This window comes from Perissodus microlepis, chromosome 4 (assembly GCF_051167445.1).
Source record: "Perissodus microlepis isolate ML-2025 ecotype Zambia chromosome 4, ASM5116744v1, whole genome shotgun sequence".
Taxonomy (NCBI): domain Eukaryota; kingdom Metazoa; phylum Chordata; class Actinopteri; order Cichliformes; family Cichlidae; genus Perissodus; species Perissodus microlepis.
The window spans coordinates 19,026,926-19,039,881 of NC_140464.1; the positions used below are offsets into that span (position 1 = coordinate 19,026,926).

The window sequence follows — 12,956 nt, forward strand, 5'->3', positions numbered from 1 at the left end:
ACATTGCTTTGTATTTGTCATGGCCCCTCAGTTCTCTCTATGCTGTCTCATCTTTTTCTCTCTTTCTAGCCTTTGTGCTGTTTTTGTGTAGAGGTGGGACACATCTCAGGTTATCCATGCACATACTTGTTCCTGATGTCCTTATTTGTAGCCACTATTTAATGTAATGTCTTGTTAGCTTTACTTGTGAAGTCTTAAGGATAAGTATGATACATATGCATTTTATACTTAAGATATAAAGATTAAAAAAAATCTGAATCAACATTCAAATTAAAGTTTTGGGGAAAAAAAACAACTAAAAGTTGATTTCATTTCATTAAATTGCATTATATTCACATGCTGAACCAAGTCTGAATTTGTAACTTCTAAACTATACAACACTTTCACATTTTTTGCAGTATGCTTTCATTGGAGCATGCAGCAATGTGGTTTACTTTGAGGGTTATGTATAGCAGAATATATATATATATATATATATATATATATATATATATATATATATATATATATATAGCATTATGAATTAGGAAAAGTAACCTATAAATAATGTTTATGAGAACTGGAATTAATAATCAGCTTTATTTCCAGATTATGTTTCAATGTTATGTATTGACTTATTATGCTGATCTGAAATCATCAGTGGTCTGAGGGCTCCTCCTCTGGTGGTTTCATGTTAGAACTGTTCAGTGAGGGGTTTTTGTTCAGCTCTAGTGAAGGGTTGTGTTACTGTGTCTCTCCAGTGCAATAATACACAGCAGAGTCCTCTGGCTTTAGGCTGGAAAGTCTCAGATACACCATGCTGTTGCTGTTGTCTCTGGTGATTTCTATACGTCCTTGCACACTGCTGGCATAAACAGTTTTACTTGCATCATACCAGATTGCTCCCATCCATTCTAGCGTCTTTCCTGCTGGTTGTCTGATCCAGTGCATTCCATACTGGCCAAAGTCAAAACCAGACCCTCTACAGGAAAGACTGAAGGCTTCCTGAGGCTTTTTCAACACTGACGTGGAGGGAATGGACTCCAAAGCCTGACCATTTAAACCTGGAAAGAACCAGTGAGATGAGTGAAACTGGGAGAAAAGAGTCACTTCATAAATTAATAGAAAATAATAATAATAATAATAATAATAATAATAATAATAATAATAATAATAATGAGTCAGTTATAAAATTATATGACTTACAGGGTAGACAGAGCACTGTCACCAGAACAGAGAGTCTGAGCATCATCTTGAAAGTGAAGTTGTGAAGGAAGTGCTTCCCATTAGACAAGATGACAGCCAGGCCCTACGAGGACAGAAGTAAGCCATCTAAATTTTATTAGGGAGGGACTAAAATGTCAGGCTTAAATATTATTCAAATACATCTTTAAAAAAGTTTGAAGGTGCGATGTAGTATACACACGTGTACACACAAAAACATCTATAAAGGCAGACACATCTCATATTATCTTTTAAAAAATACTACCTGGGATAGAAGTGAATTTAAATGATTTAATTAACAATTAATTTATGCTTATTACATCCAACCTATTATTACTAATTTAATTATGTCCTGTTGATTTTTAAGTGACATTTTATTTCTTCTTATTGTGCTGATCTGAAATCACATCTCTTGAATGTGCCATGATTCTCTCTTTCTATCTTTTTTTTGTATTCCTCTAAAATGGTTGTTCAATGTTTTTCAATATTGTTTTTCATGATAATCAAAAGTATTTTTTATATTCTAAAAGTATGCATTCATAGACAATAAACACAGGTGTTATTGTGACAGTGAGTTGAACATCATATTTTTGATCATCTGTTGGCCCCTGTAGGTTCTTGTGAAACTGTATGGCTGAAGGTTTTTGTAAAGCGTCTGTCATTACTTAAACCACTGTTTGTCTTTCACACAGTAATACACAGCAGAGTCCTCTGGTTTTAGGATGGAAGTCTCAGATTCTTTCCAAGCTCCTTAGACTCTCAGATATGTCATGCTGTTGCCGTTGCTGTTGTCTTTGGTCAATTTCTATATGTCCACTCAAATTGCTCACATATTTGCCTCTGCTGGAATCTGAGTAGCCTTCTCCTATCCATTCCAGTTTTTTTCTGCTTGTTGTCTTATACCATCCATAGAACAGCAGCTAAATGTGAAACAAGATCCTCTACAGGAGAGACTGAGAGTCTCCCCAGGTCTCTTCACTACAGGATTGGAAGGGATGGACTCCATACTCTGACCTGTAACACTGAAAAGATGAAAACAGGCAGGAACAAGTGAGACATATAACTGCAAAATGTTAAATATCATTAACTGACCATCAATCAGTTTGTCCTGGTACGTAATGAAATAGTAAGCAGCACATGAACTCAGGGGGAAGTGAAAAAGTGATCAATGAGGTTCAACACAAATGCTATGGCAAAGAGGAGCCAGGACACTGGAACCTCTGTAGCCAACTTCCAAAACTATGTGATGTGCCCTCTGAAGGTCGACAAGAAGATGTGAATCCTGCATGCATTACAGATAAGGTGACTGTAATGCAGAATCATGTCAGGTGCTGGGGGTGTCCTATTTTTCATACTAGAAACCCTTTTGTTGATGTCTGCCACTGTGATTCCCACCCAGTGACATAATTCAGGAACTCAGTGGTGATGTGGTGTACAACACTGGAGGCTAACTTCAGGCCACTGGCACAAATCACCATCAAGTGTGGGATCTATGATGGAGATGTCCTGTCCCCACTGCTGTTCTGCATAGGCCTGCAAACATCACCCACCTGCTCTACATGGGTGACATCAAGCTGTATAGCAAGAGCGATAGAGACATCGATTCACTGATCCATACCAGTAGGATCTACAGCAGTGACATCGGAATGTCATTTGGACTGGAGAAGTGTAGTCAGATGGTAACAAAGAGAGGGAACGTAGTCAGAACAAAGGGGATCGCACTAACAGAAGGCAACAATGTAGGAAATGAGTTTTTTGAGTTTTTTCACACTTTTTGTTTACTACATAATTCCATATGTGTTCATTCATAGTTTTGATGCCTTCAGTGAGAATCTACGCCATAAATAGTCATGAAAATAAAGAAATACCATTAAATGAGAAAGTGTGCCCAAACTTTTGACTTGTGGTGTATTAAATACTCATATTTCCCCTATTAATAAATTTGTTTGTTTCAGTTGTGCATCCAGGCCAACTGTACCAGTTACCAGTTCAGAGGTTACCAACGGTAAGCTTTAACGTGTTTTGTGCTCTCCCTGCCAGTTGTGATTTCGTCTAAACCCACAAGGTACACAAAGACAGGGAGTTTACAGATTCACACGGACACTATATATGTTTGCAAAGAAGAAGAGTCTTTGTGCTTTCAAATGAATGCACCTCTTCATAACTCCATGCCATCCCATCACATTTATCGTCATTTTGAAATTACAACATGAGTAGTTTTTCACATAGAGGTGGCAACTATATTGCTGCTTCTGCACATTAAGCTTTGTCTCACTCTTCTGGAAAATCTGAGAAATACAACATCTTGGTGCATGAAGCAATTTTCTGAAGGATAAACATGGTGTTTATTATTATTATTATTATTATTATTATTATTATTATTATTATTATTATTATTATTATTATCATAGTAAAAATGCAGAGTATAATTTAAAAATTGGACTGGAATCTTACATGTGTCATCGCAATACGCTTTGAGGAAAGATAGCATGTTTCTAAATTCAAGAAGGAATTAAGGTATTTAGTCATTAGTTTCCTTTGTTCATTTTTGTATTTGTTTTCTTACTTCATCTTACATATATGTCACACTTAATATAAAACTAAAACACAAAAGACATTGTGTAAAGCATAAACAACACAATTAATAACAATGGAAACACAAAGTATTACATGTTCATATTAGTAATGTTTAGTGTTTAGTTTGCACCTCAAAGAGTAAGAGCTGCTCCCTGAGTATTTCCATGGAGGACTGTTGGTTCCCAGTGGTTCCCAAACTTTTTTTGCTGGGCCCCCCTTTGTTTTACAAGAAAAATGTTTGTGCGCCCCCGCGTGCACGCATATACACACGCAGTTACTGTCCCTCCATTTACAAAGGCAGATGCGTCACAATGTGATTTTTTTATGTGTAGTTGTTTTTTTTTCTGTGTAATAATATTCAACATTGCTATCAATACTTTTTTTTCAAAAAATGCCTCTCTGTGGCTAATGGGTTTAAAAACATAAACAACTGTGGCATACTGATACAAATCTTCACCATATTTTCTAGTCTTTGGCTTAGAATGAAGTTGGTTTGGAAACATATTCAGCTATGCTTCATCTCCTGCTTTGCGTTTCTGTAGGTGCCCGTGCTAGCAGTGTCCAAGCGTTTTGGGTTTTTTTTCCCCCTTTTCATCCAACGCCCCCCCTGCCATGGCTCTGCGCACCCCCTAGGAGGCGGGCCCCACATTTTGGGAAAGTCTGCACTAGGCAAACAAGCATTAGGATGTCAGACATAGAAGGTTCAGAGGCAGTTGGTTGCATTGTCTTCACTGTTGGCACACAAAGGTCTTGAAAAACACAAAAGGGAGAGAACCATAAAAATATAGTCACAACCAGAGGAACATCAGATCAGATAAGATAACTATTTATTGTCATTGCACAGTCATACCTAGAACAACAGTAGAACGAAATTGACCCTGCAGCCATGCTTTTGCCTCCTTTGTTTATGTTTCCTCTTTGGCTTGCCGCTGGGAAGATCCATCCATGGAGACCCTGGAGTTCTTATTATGTCCTCCAGAATGCCATGGAAGTCCGACGTAATGTTCCTTGCAGAGTGTAATCTCAAACTCAGAAGGTCCTGATGACTGTAAGTAGACTGTACTTGATATAGAGTAGTAAAACACACACACACATATATGTAAAAAATATAAAAAACAAAGCACCAAACGTGAGAAGCAGTGAGCCGCTGCGTCTCACTGACGGATTGCCATCTTATACATGAAGTTTTAGAGAGAGCTGTAATCAATTTGTTACATTTCTTACATTACGTCTGCTTTTGCTTATATGGTCTTCATTGCCCTGATTGGGAAATGGATGTTTTCCTTCGCAAAACACTTATTTATATGCATCCCAATCCTCTGCTGGCACATTAAAGAAGCTCTGTCAAGTCTCTGTTCCATTGTTGCAACTCACTGTGGGATTAGTAATGGCATAACAGTCAGGAATTTTGTTGCCAGCTGATTTTCAGGTGACTTTCACTTTACCTGAACAGAGGCTGATATTTTTTGAGATGTTTTTAGTCAGAGATCTTTCAGACACTTTACAAGAGAAGATCTTTCCTGTTTTATACTCATGGTGATCAATTATAAGTTGGCTGGTTACTCTAGCACACTACTCATGCTGATGTCAGTGATTGTTGGCCTGATTTCTACCAATGGAGTTTGAACTGGAGGACAATGAAACAAAGCAAAATATTATTTAAGGTGTCACCATTCTGGGTCATTTTGACCCAGCATTTTCAGTTTTGTGTGTTTTGGTATTTTTCTGTATTGTGATTTATGTTCTGATACTTTAGTTGTGCGGTTTTGATTATCATTCTAGGTTTAGTTCAGTGTCAAGTTCGCATCTTTGTTTCATGTTTCCTGTTTTATTTTGTTCATTATACTCATTATAAATATCATGTGTGAACACAACAAGGAAAAACATTAATCTTATCTAAGTTATTTGTACCTTCAGATTCTGGTAAATGCAGAACTCTTCAATTTCAGTTGTCATTAGGCTATGTTAGAGTTGTACTTTTACATTGTTTAGTGTTGTTCAGTAAGGTGAAAATAGGGCAGGACGTCTGTTGCACAGTTGTTATGCATGATAAGGCAGAGTGATCAGGGCAAGCAGCAAGCAAAACCATTGAGTAACAACCAGGTCTCAAAAAAGTACCAAAACACAGAATTGAGAGAATGCAAAGAGCAACGGAGCATCACAAACACCAGGTGTGAGATGTGTTTATGCCAGTAAGAGAAACAAAGTGCACATTTAAATTTCTCATGACAGTTTGTATGTGTACCACATACACAATATCGTATCACTTTGCCAAAGGTTTTAGTTCTCAAATCTTGTAATAATAGACTAAAATGCAACCAGCTGTAAAAGCTACCATTTTGCATATCTGATATCACATGGGCTGTTGATACTAGGTGCTGTGGATGTGCTCCAGATTACATAATTGCATAAAGAGTACATAATTAAGTTAAGTAGTTACACGACAAATGATCTACATGTATATGAAAAACATATCAACACACAAGACATCTAAAATGCTATAACTACCTTTATATTGTATTTGGTGAAATAAACTGGTAACATCAATTTTTAGTCATTTGAAATGTGAATGTGCTTAGTGAATACCTCAGGCACCAGAAACTCAAGAAAGAAGAGGAGCAAGCGAAGGAGGCATCATGTGGCTTTACCAAACCAGGCAAAACCCCAGGTGCAGGCTGTGTAAAGATGCCCCTGAGACAATCCAGTACATAACAAGAAGGTGCAAGATGCTAGCAGTCTCGGCATATATGGAACGCCATAACCAAGTGGCCAGCATAGTATACAGAAACATCTGTGTCAAGTATGGTCTGGAAGTCCCGAGGTCAAAATGGGAGATGCCCCCTAGGTTGGTCAAGAATGAGATACAGATGGACACCAGCGTAGTGATAGATGTAGTTATACCGAGTGATAGCAACATCAAGTAGGAGGAACAGAAGTAGCTGGAGAAGTACCAAGAGCTTATAGAAGTGCTCAAGAAGCTGTGGAGGGTGAAGGTAACAGTGGTTCCAGTTGTAATTGGAGCACTTGTTGCAATGAACGTCAAGTTAGGTGACTGGTTCCAGCAGATCCCAGAAACAACATCTGAGATTTCTGTCCACAAGAGCACAGTCCTAGGAACAGCAAAGATAATGCGCAGGACCCTCAAGCTCTCAGGCCTCTGTTAGAGGAGCCAAGCTTGAATTTTACTTTTCACAGTGTTCAAAAGAAAATCAGATTTCTGTAGCTGCAGAGCTCCAGTGTTCACTTCAGCATATACATTGACTGGCAAGAAAACACAGATTTAATATTAATCTTAATTATGTTAATTATCAGTGCACAATGGAAGTGGAGTAAGACCACTACAAATCAGAAAGGAAAAGAAATAAGAACACCCCAATGTTCACTGAATAAGGTTACAGTATATATATATACAGTGTTGGGGAGTAACAGAGTAACATGTACCGCCATTATGTATTTAAAATACAAAATATGAGTAACTGTATTCTGTTACAGTTACCGTTTAAAAAGATGATATTCAGAATACAGTTACTTTGTTGAAATAAATGGATTACACAGCGGTATTTTCCTGTTTCATATATTAGGCTTTGCCCTCTCTATTTTTTGGTAATTCCACGCCAGTGGAAACCCAAACAAAACACGCATTAAGAGGCTCTAATGCCTGTGTCTCTATCTGGCGGCCCATGTCACCTCTACTTGCGGCCTGCATAATGACATGAAGAAATATTTTTTAAAATCATTATTCAAAAATTTATTTAATATGAAGGCAGCAGGCAGAGTGTTACAGGCATAGAACTAAAGAATGTAGCCTCATGGGCAGTGTAGTCTGTGCTGCAGGAAGAATGGACTGCCATACCCGTTATGTGTCTGTGAGCGAGGGAGGGAGAAAAAGGAGAGTCGAAAAGTACGAGTTGTCACCAACCAGAAACGGGAGCTGGAAGCATGTAAATATAATAATAACCACTGCAGCCAAAAAGAGTGCCTGACGAGCACAGTTGTAAATTCATGTTTTCCTCCGAAACAATAAGTTCAGTTGGAGCAACCTTTCAACGCCTCTCTCTGTCTCTCACTAGCAAAGTTGACCCAGACAACAAAGTAAAGCAAGTTTTCGGCTAGGAACCCGACACGAACCCAACATATTAGCCAGGGGTCCCTTTACTACGGTTCGGAGCTGCAGAGCTGTTTTATATATGCACAGAATATGTCTGTGAAGGTTCTCAGTCATCCAGGTCATCGTAGTCAAAGGAGCTTGCAAAGAAAAGCGTCTGGACTTCTTTAAGTTTACTTGAAGACGTTTCACCTCTCATCCGAGAAGCTTCTTCAGTTCTAAGGTCAAATGGTGGAGAGTCCCAGATATAAACCTAGTGGGAGTATCCCCCCACAGAGGGACAAAAGGACCCCCTGATGATCTTCTAGTCGCCTGAGCCAAGGTGTGAAACTGGGTGTGGGTCCCAATCAGCCAGAGTTTCGGGTGTGTTCATTGTGAAACCTGGCCCCACCTTATCATGCGAATTCCTGAGGTCAGATGGCCCAGGATGTGAGTGGGCGTTAAGGCGTCTGGGAAGGGATCTCAAAACTGGATTATAGATGGCAGAGAGTTGGTGTCGTAAACCCCCGCCTCTGTTCAAAGATGGTCGCTCACAGTGGACATAGATGGCTTCTTTCACTCCTCTTTCAAACCATCTGTCCTCTCTGTCCAAAATGTGAACATTGGCATCCTCGAAAGAGTGTCCTTTATCCTTAAGATGCAGATGGACTGCTGAGTCTTGTCCTGTGGAGGTGGCTCTTCTGTGTTGTGCCATGCGCTTGTGAAGTGGCTGTTTGGTCTCTCCAATGTAGAGGTCTGGGCATTCCTCGCTGCACTGTACAGCATACACTACATTGTTAAGTCTGTGTTTTGGCGTTTTGTCTTTCGGGTGAACCAGTTTTTGTCTGAGCGTGTTGCTGGGTCTGAAATGCACCGGGATGTCATGCTTGGAGAAAACTCTCCTAAGTTTTTCTGATACACCGGCTACATAGGGGATGACAATGTTGTTGCGTCTGTCCTTCTTATCCTCCCTCGTTGGTGTCTGGGCTGGTATCTGGGACTCTCCACCATTTGACCTTAGAACTGAAGAAGCTTCTCGGATGAGAGGTGAAACGTCTTCAAGTAAACTTAAAGAAGTCCAGACGCTTTTCTTTGCAAGCTCCTTTGACTATGCACAGAATAGTTTTCTATACGAGATCACAGCAAAAAGTGAGCCTTACCTAATGTCAGCCCTGCTGTTACTGATTTATATATAAGATTTAAAAATCCAGTTGGTATTGGTATAGCGAGTAACCTTCAGTAATAGCAATAAACCACACACCAATAGTACATTCATGTAGTTGTAAAACGCAAGAAAATATATTAAGTAAAAATAAAAGTATTTAAAGTATTCAGAATATGTTACTCTCATTGAGTAACGTGACGGAATGTTACAAAATACATTTTGTCTGGAAAGAAACCATTTCGTCTGTTATATATACATATATATATATATATATATATATATATATATATATATAACAGACGAAATGGTTTCGGCTGCTCAACACATCTTTACTTCTGTCCACAACCCAAGAGCTTTTCCAGGCCTTTGCCATACAGAATTTAGACTTCTGTGTCAAATCCAGATATGCTACATAATGTCTGTAAGTTCTCTTCTGTTTCTTGTCAGGCAGGTCCAATTTCCCTCTTCATATTGGTGTAATTAAAGAATTGGTGGCCATTGTCCATCATATCTATAGATTATGTTTAAGAAATTTAAAAAGTGCCATAGAAGCTTCTTTAGTTCAAAAGAAGAAAGTGGCTTCTTTGTTCTGAAAAACGTTACAGTCTTTATGACACAGTTATTTCAGCTAAAAGTGAATTAAATGAGAATGTGTGTACTAGGAAGACTGATTGCCCTGTAGTTACCTAATAATAAGAAGTCAAAGGAGTTTGCAAAGAAAAGCGTCTGGACTTCTTTAAGTTGCTTGAAGACATTTCACCTCTCATCCGAGAAGCTTCTTCAGTTCTAAGGTCAAATGGCCGAGAGTCCCAGATTTAAACCCAGTGGGAGTGTCCCCCCAAAGAGGGACAAAGGACCCCCTGATGATCCTCTAATCACATGAGCCAAGGTGTGAAAGCGGGTGTGGGACCTAATCAGTCAGGGTTTCGGGTGAGGTCATTGTGAAACCTGGCCCCACCTTGTCACGTGAATTCCTGAGGTTAGATGGCCCAGGATGTGAGTGGGCGTTAAGGCGTCTGGGGAGGGAACTCAAAACTGGATTATAGATGGCAGACAGTTGGTGTCGTAAACCACCGCCTCTGTTCGAAGATGGTCGCTCACAGTGGACAAAGATGGCTTCTTTCACTCCTCTTTCAAACCATCTGTCCAAAATGTGAACATTGGCATCCTCAAAAGAGTGTCCTTTATCCTTAAGATGCAGATGGACTGCTGAGTCTTGTCCTGTGGAGGTGGATCCTCTATGTTGTGCCATGCGCTTGTGAAGTGCCATGCGCTTGTGAAGTGCCATGCGCTTGTGAAGTGGCTGTTTGAACGCTTTTCTTTGCAAACTCCTTTGACTACGATTACCTGGATGACTGAGAACCTTCACAGACCTAATAATAAGAACTTTTAATTCCTTTTTTTGTTTATTATATTTTAAGAATCTAGTTATTTGTTCACCTGGGAAATTATTTCAGCAACAGGATTTTTGTACAAAGTTTTTGTTAATGTAAAGCTGTTTACGATGCCATTTTTGAAAATTCAGTTGTTTATTATCTCTGTCAGAGTATACTTTAAAGAAAAGAAAACAAGATTAGCGAAATTCTGGAGGATTTTGTACAGGTGTTCAACTTGCTTCAGTCACTGTGGCTCTCGAGCACAAAAATAAACAGCAGAATCTTCAGTCTTCAGACTGTTCATCTGAAGATACAGCTGCTGTTTGCTGTTGTCTCTGGAGATGGTGAACCGGCCTTGAAATGACTGAGAATAATAGATGTAAGCACTGGTATAATGGCTTGCGATCCACTCCAGTCCTTTTCCAGGAGCCTGTCTGACCCAGGCCATGTAGTAGCTACTAAATGTGAATCCAGATGCTGTACATGTTAATCTGTGTGATTCTCCAGACCCTTTAATCACTGGTTCAGACTCAGTCAGAGTCTGACCATAAACACCTGTGAAATCAAAAAGAAAGTAGTCTTTTAATGCAAGCTCTTACTTTCTGAAGACAAAACAAAACAAATAAATTTCTACCTGCCCAGCAGAGGATTAAAAGCAACAGTCCTGTCTTAAAATCCATCATATCAAACTGATCTGTCATTCTCTCTACAGGCAGATAAGTATAAGTGAAAGACACTTGAATTTTGCATTGGCTCCTCCTCACTATATGGGCTATATTATAATCAATATGGACGTTGTGTTTTCTATATTGAAACCACACTGTGCAAATGAATTGTTCAGTTTTGTCAGTTCCAAGGAAAGCAGCACACAGAGACACCAAAAGGACGTCAAACAGAGAATTCCAAAATTTCTTAAGAAGTGTCAATTATTAACTATTGCTTTTTACTTTAGTGTAATTCTAGCAGCCAGTGTCAATGTATGATCCCATTTAAACTCCTCTGTAAATCTGATGTGAAGTTTTTTACAGACGAAAGATTGCCAAGTGTGATTAGAGTTTATGCCACAGTTTGTTTATTTTCTTAATCATGGTTGAGTTTTAAACCACTGCCTGAAAGTTTTTTGAGTTACACAGTGGATTGCTGTGGTCCCAACCATTTCTCTGTTTGCAGTACCATTAAGACCCAATTTAGCTGCTCTCTCTTCTTGTCTTTGGAAATTTGTCACTCTACAGGTTATAAAAGGAGAGGATGTAACACAAATACATCCCTCAGTAGATAACTCATGCAACAACAGTCTACAAAGTTGAATGTTCTTAAATATCTAATTTGTACACTAATTAAAAATTGGGACAAAGAAATTATTGTGTATTATTCTGTAAAAGAATTCTAAATAGTGAGAAAAACTGAAATATATAATTTTCTTTAACCATACTACACCAAACATCGATCATCAGATACATGTAGACAGAATAAAGCATTTTGTACAGCTGCTCAAAGAACTTCAGTCACTGTGACTCTCGAGCACAATAATAAACAGCAGAGTCTTCAGTCTTCAGGCTGTTCATCTGCAGATACACCTGCTGTCTGCTGTTGTCTCTGGAGATGGTAAACCGGCCTTGGACTGACTGAGAGTAGTATTTGTTACTACCAGCACTAACTTCGGCAACCCATTCCAGTACTTTCCCAGGAGTCTGTCTGACCCAGTGCATATCATAGCTGCTAAATGTGAATCCAGAGGCTGTGCAGGTCAGTCTGTGGGACTCTCCAGGCCTTTTAATGACTGGTTCAGATTCTGTCAGAGTCTGACCATCAACACCTGTCAAAACAAACAAGAACATTGTCACCTGCTGCGAGTTGGAAAATCATTAAAAGAAATTCAGCTCAAAATGACTGAAACTATACCTCCCCAGAACAGTAAGATAATCAGCAGTCCGGCCGATATGTCCATTATGTTAAACTGTGATTTCACTCCTGTCATTCACACTCCAGTCACGAGAGTATTCTTTAAAATCACCCAAGTTTTGCATTAACTCCTCCCCACAGAAAGGATATAGTGTTCATCCTTTTTTTTCTTCTGATCCCCTATTTTAAATTAGATTATCAACAAGTAGTTGCTACCATACAGAGAGCACAAATCAACCAGCCACACAGATGTTCCAGTCATGTCTGGATTAATGAATGATTGTAGTTGTTTTCTACATAGAAGTGCATTCAAACATATTTGTCTCAAGGTGGTTGAAGTCTTCAGTCAAATCACGTACTATGCTCATCTTAACTGAAGCATGTTTTTCAATATTGTGAGTAGTGCATCACTGCCATATATACAGCTACTTCCTTTAACACTGATGACAGCTTGAAAGCATCAGTGGTCCAAGAGCTCCTCCTGTGGTTTGTTAATGTTAGAGCTGTTTAGACACTGAATGGTTTTTGTTCAAGTCCACTAGTGTTTTGTGTCACTGTGAGTCTCTGGCACAGTAATACACAGCGCTGTCTTCAGGTTGCACATTCTGTCCAGTTAGAATCACTGTGTTCCTGGAAGAGTCGGTGGAAA

General features: G+C 39.0%; 1 pseudogene and 1 gene segment (V, D, J or C); both read right to left on the minus strand.

The window, feature by feature from the left end:
* Positions 1–723: 723 nt before the first annotated feature.
* Positions 724–5,736, minus strand: LOC146388780 (immunoglobulin heavy variable 3-33 pseudogene; annotated as a pseudogene).
* A 6,174-nt stretch (positions 5,737–11,910) lies between these two features.
* LOC146388781 (Ig heavy chain V region 914-like) lies at positions 11,911–12,353 on the minus strand. The segment is given in 2 exon segments: positions 11,911–12,221; positions 12,308–12,353. Coding segments are annotated over 2 exon segments (357 nt in total).
* Between the last annotated feature and the right edge of the window lie 603 nt (positions 12,354–12,956).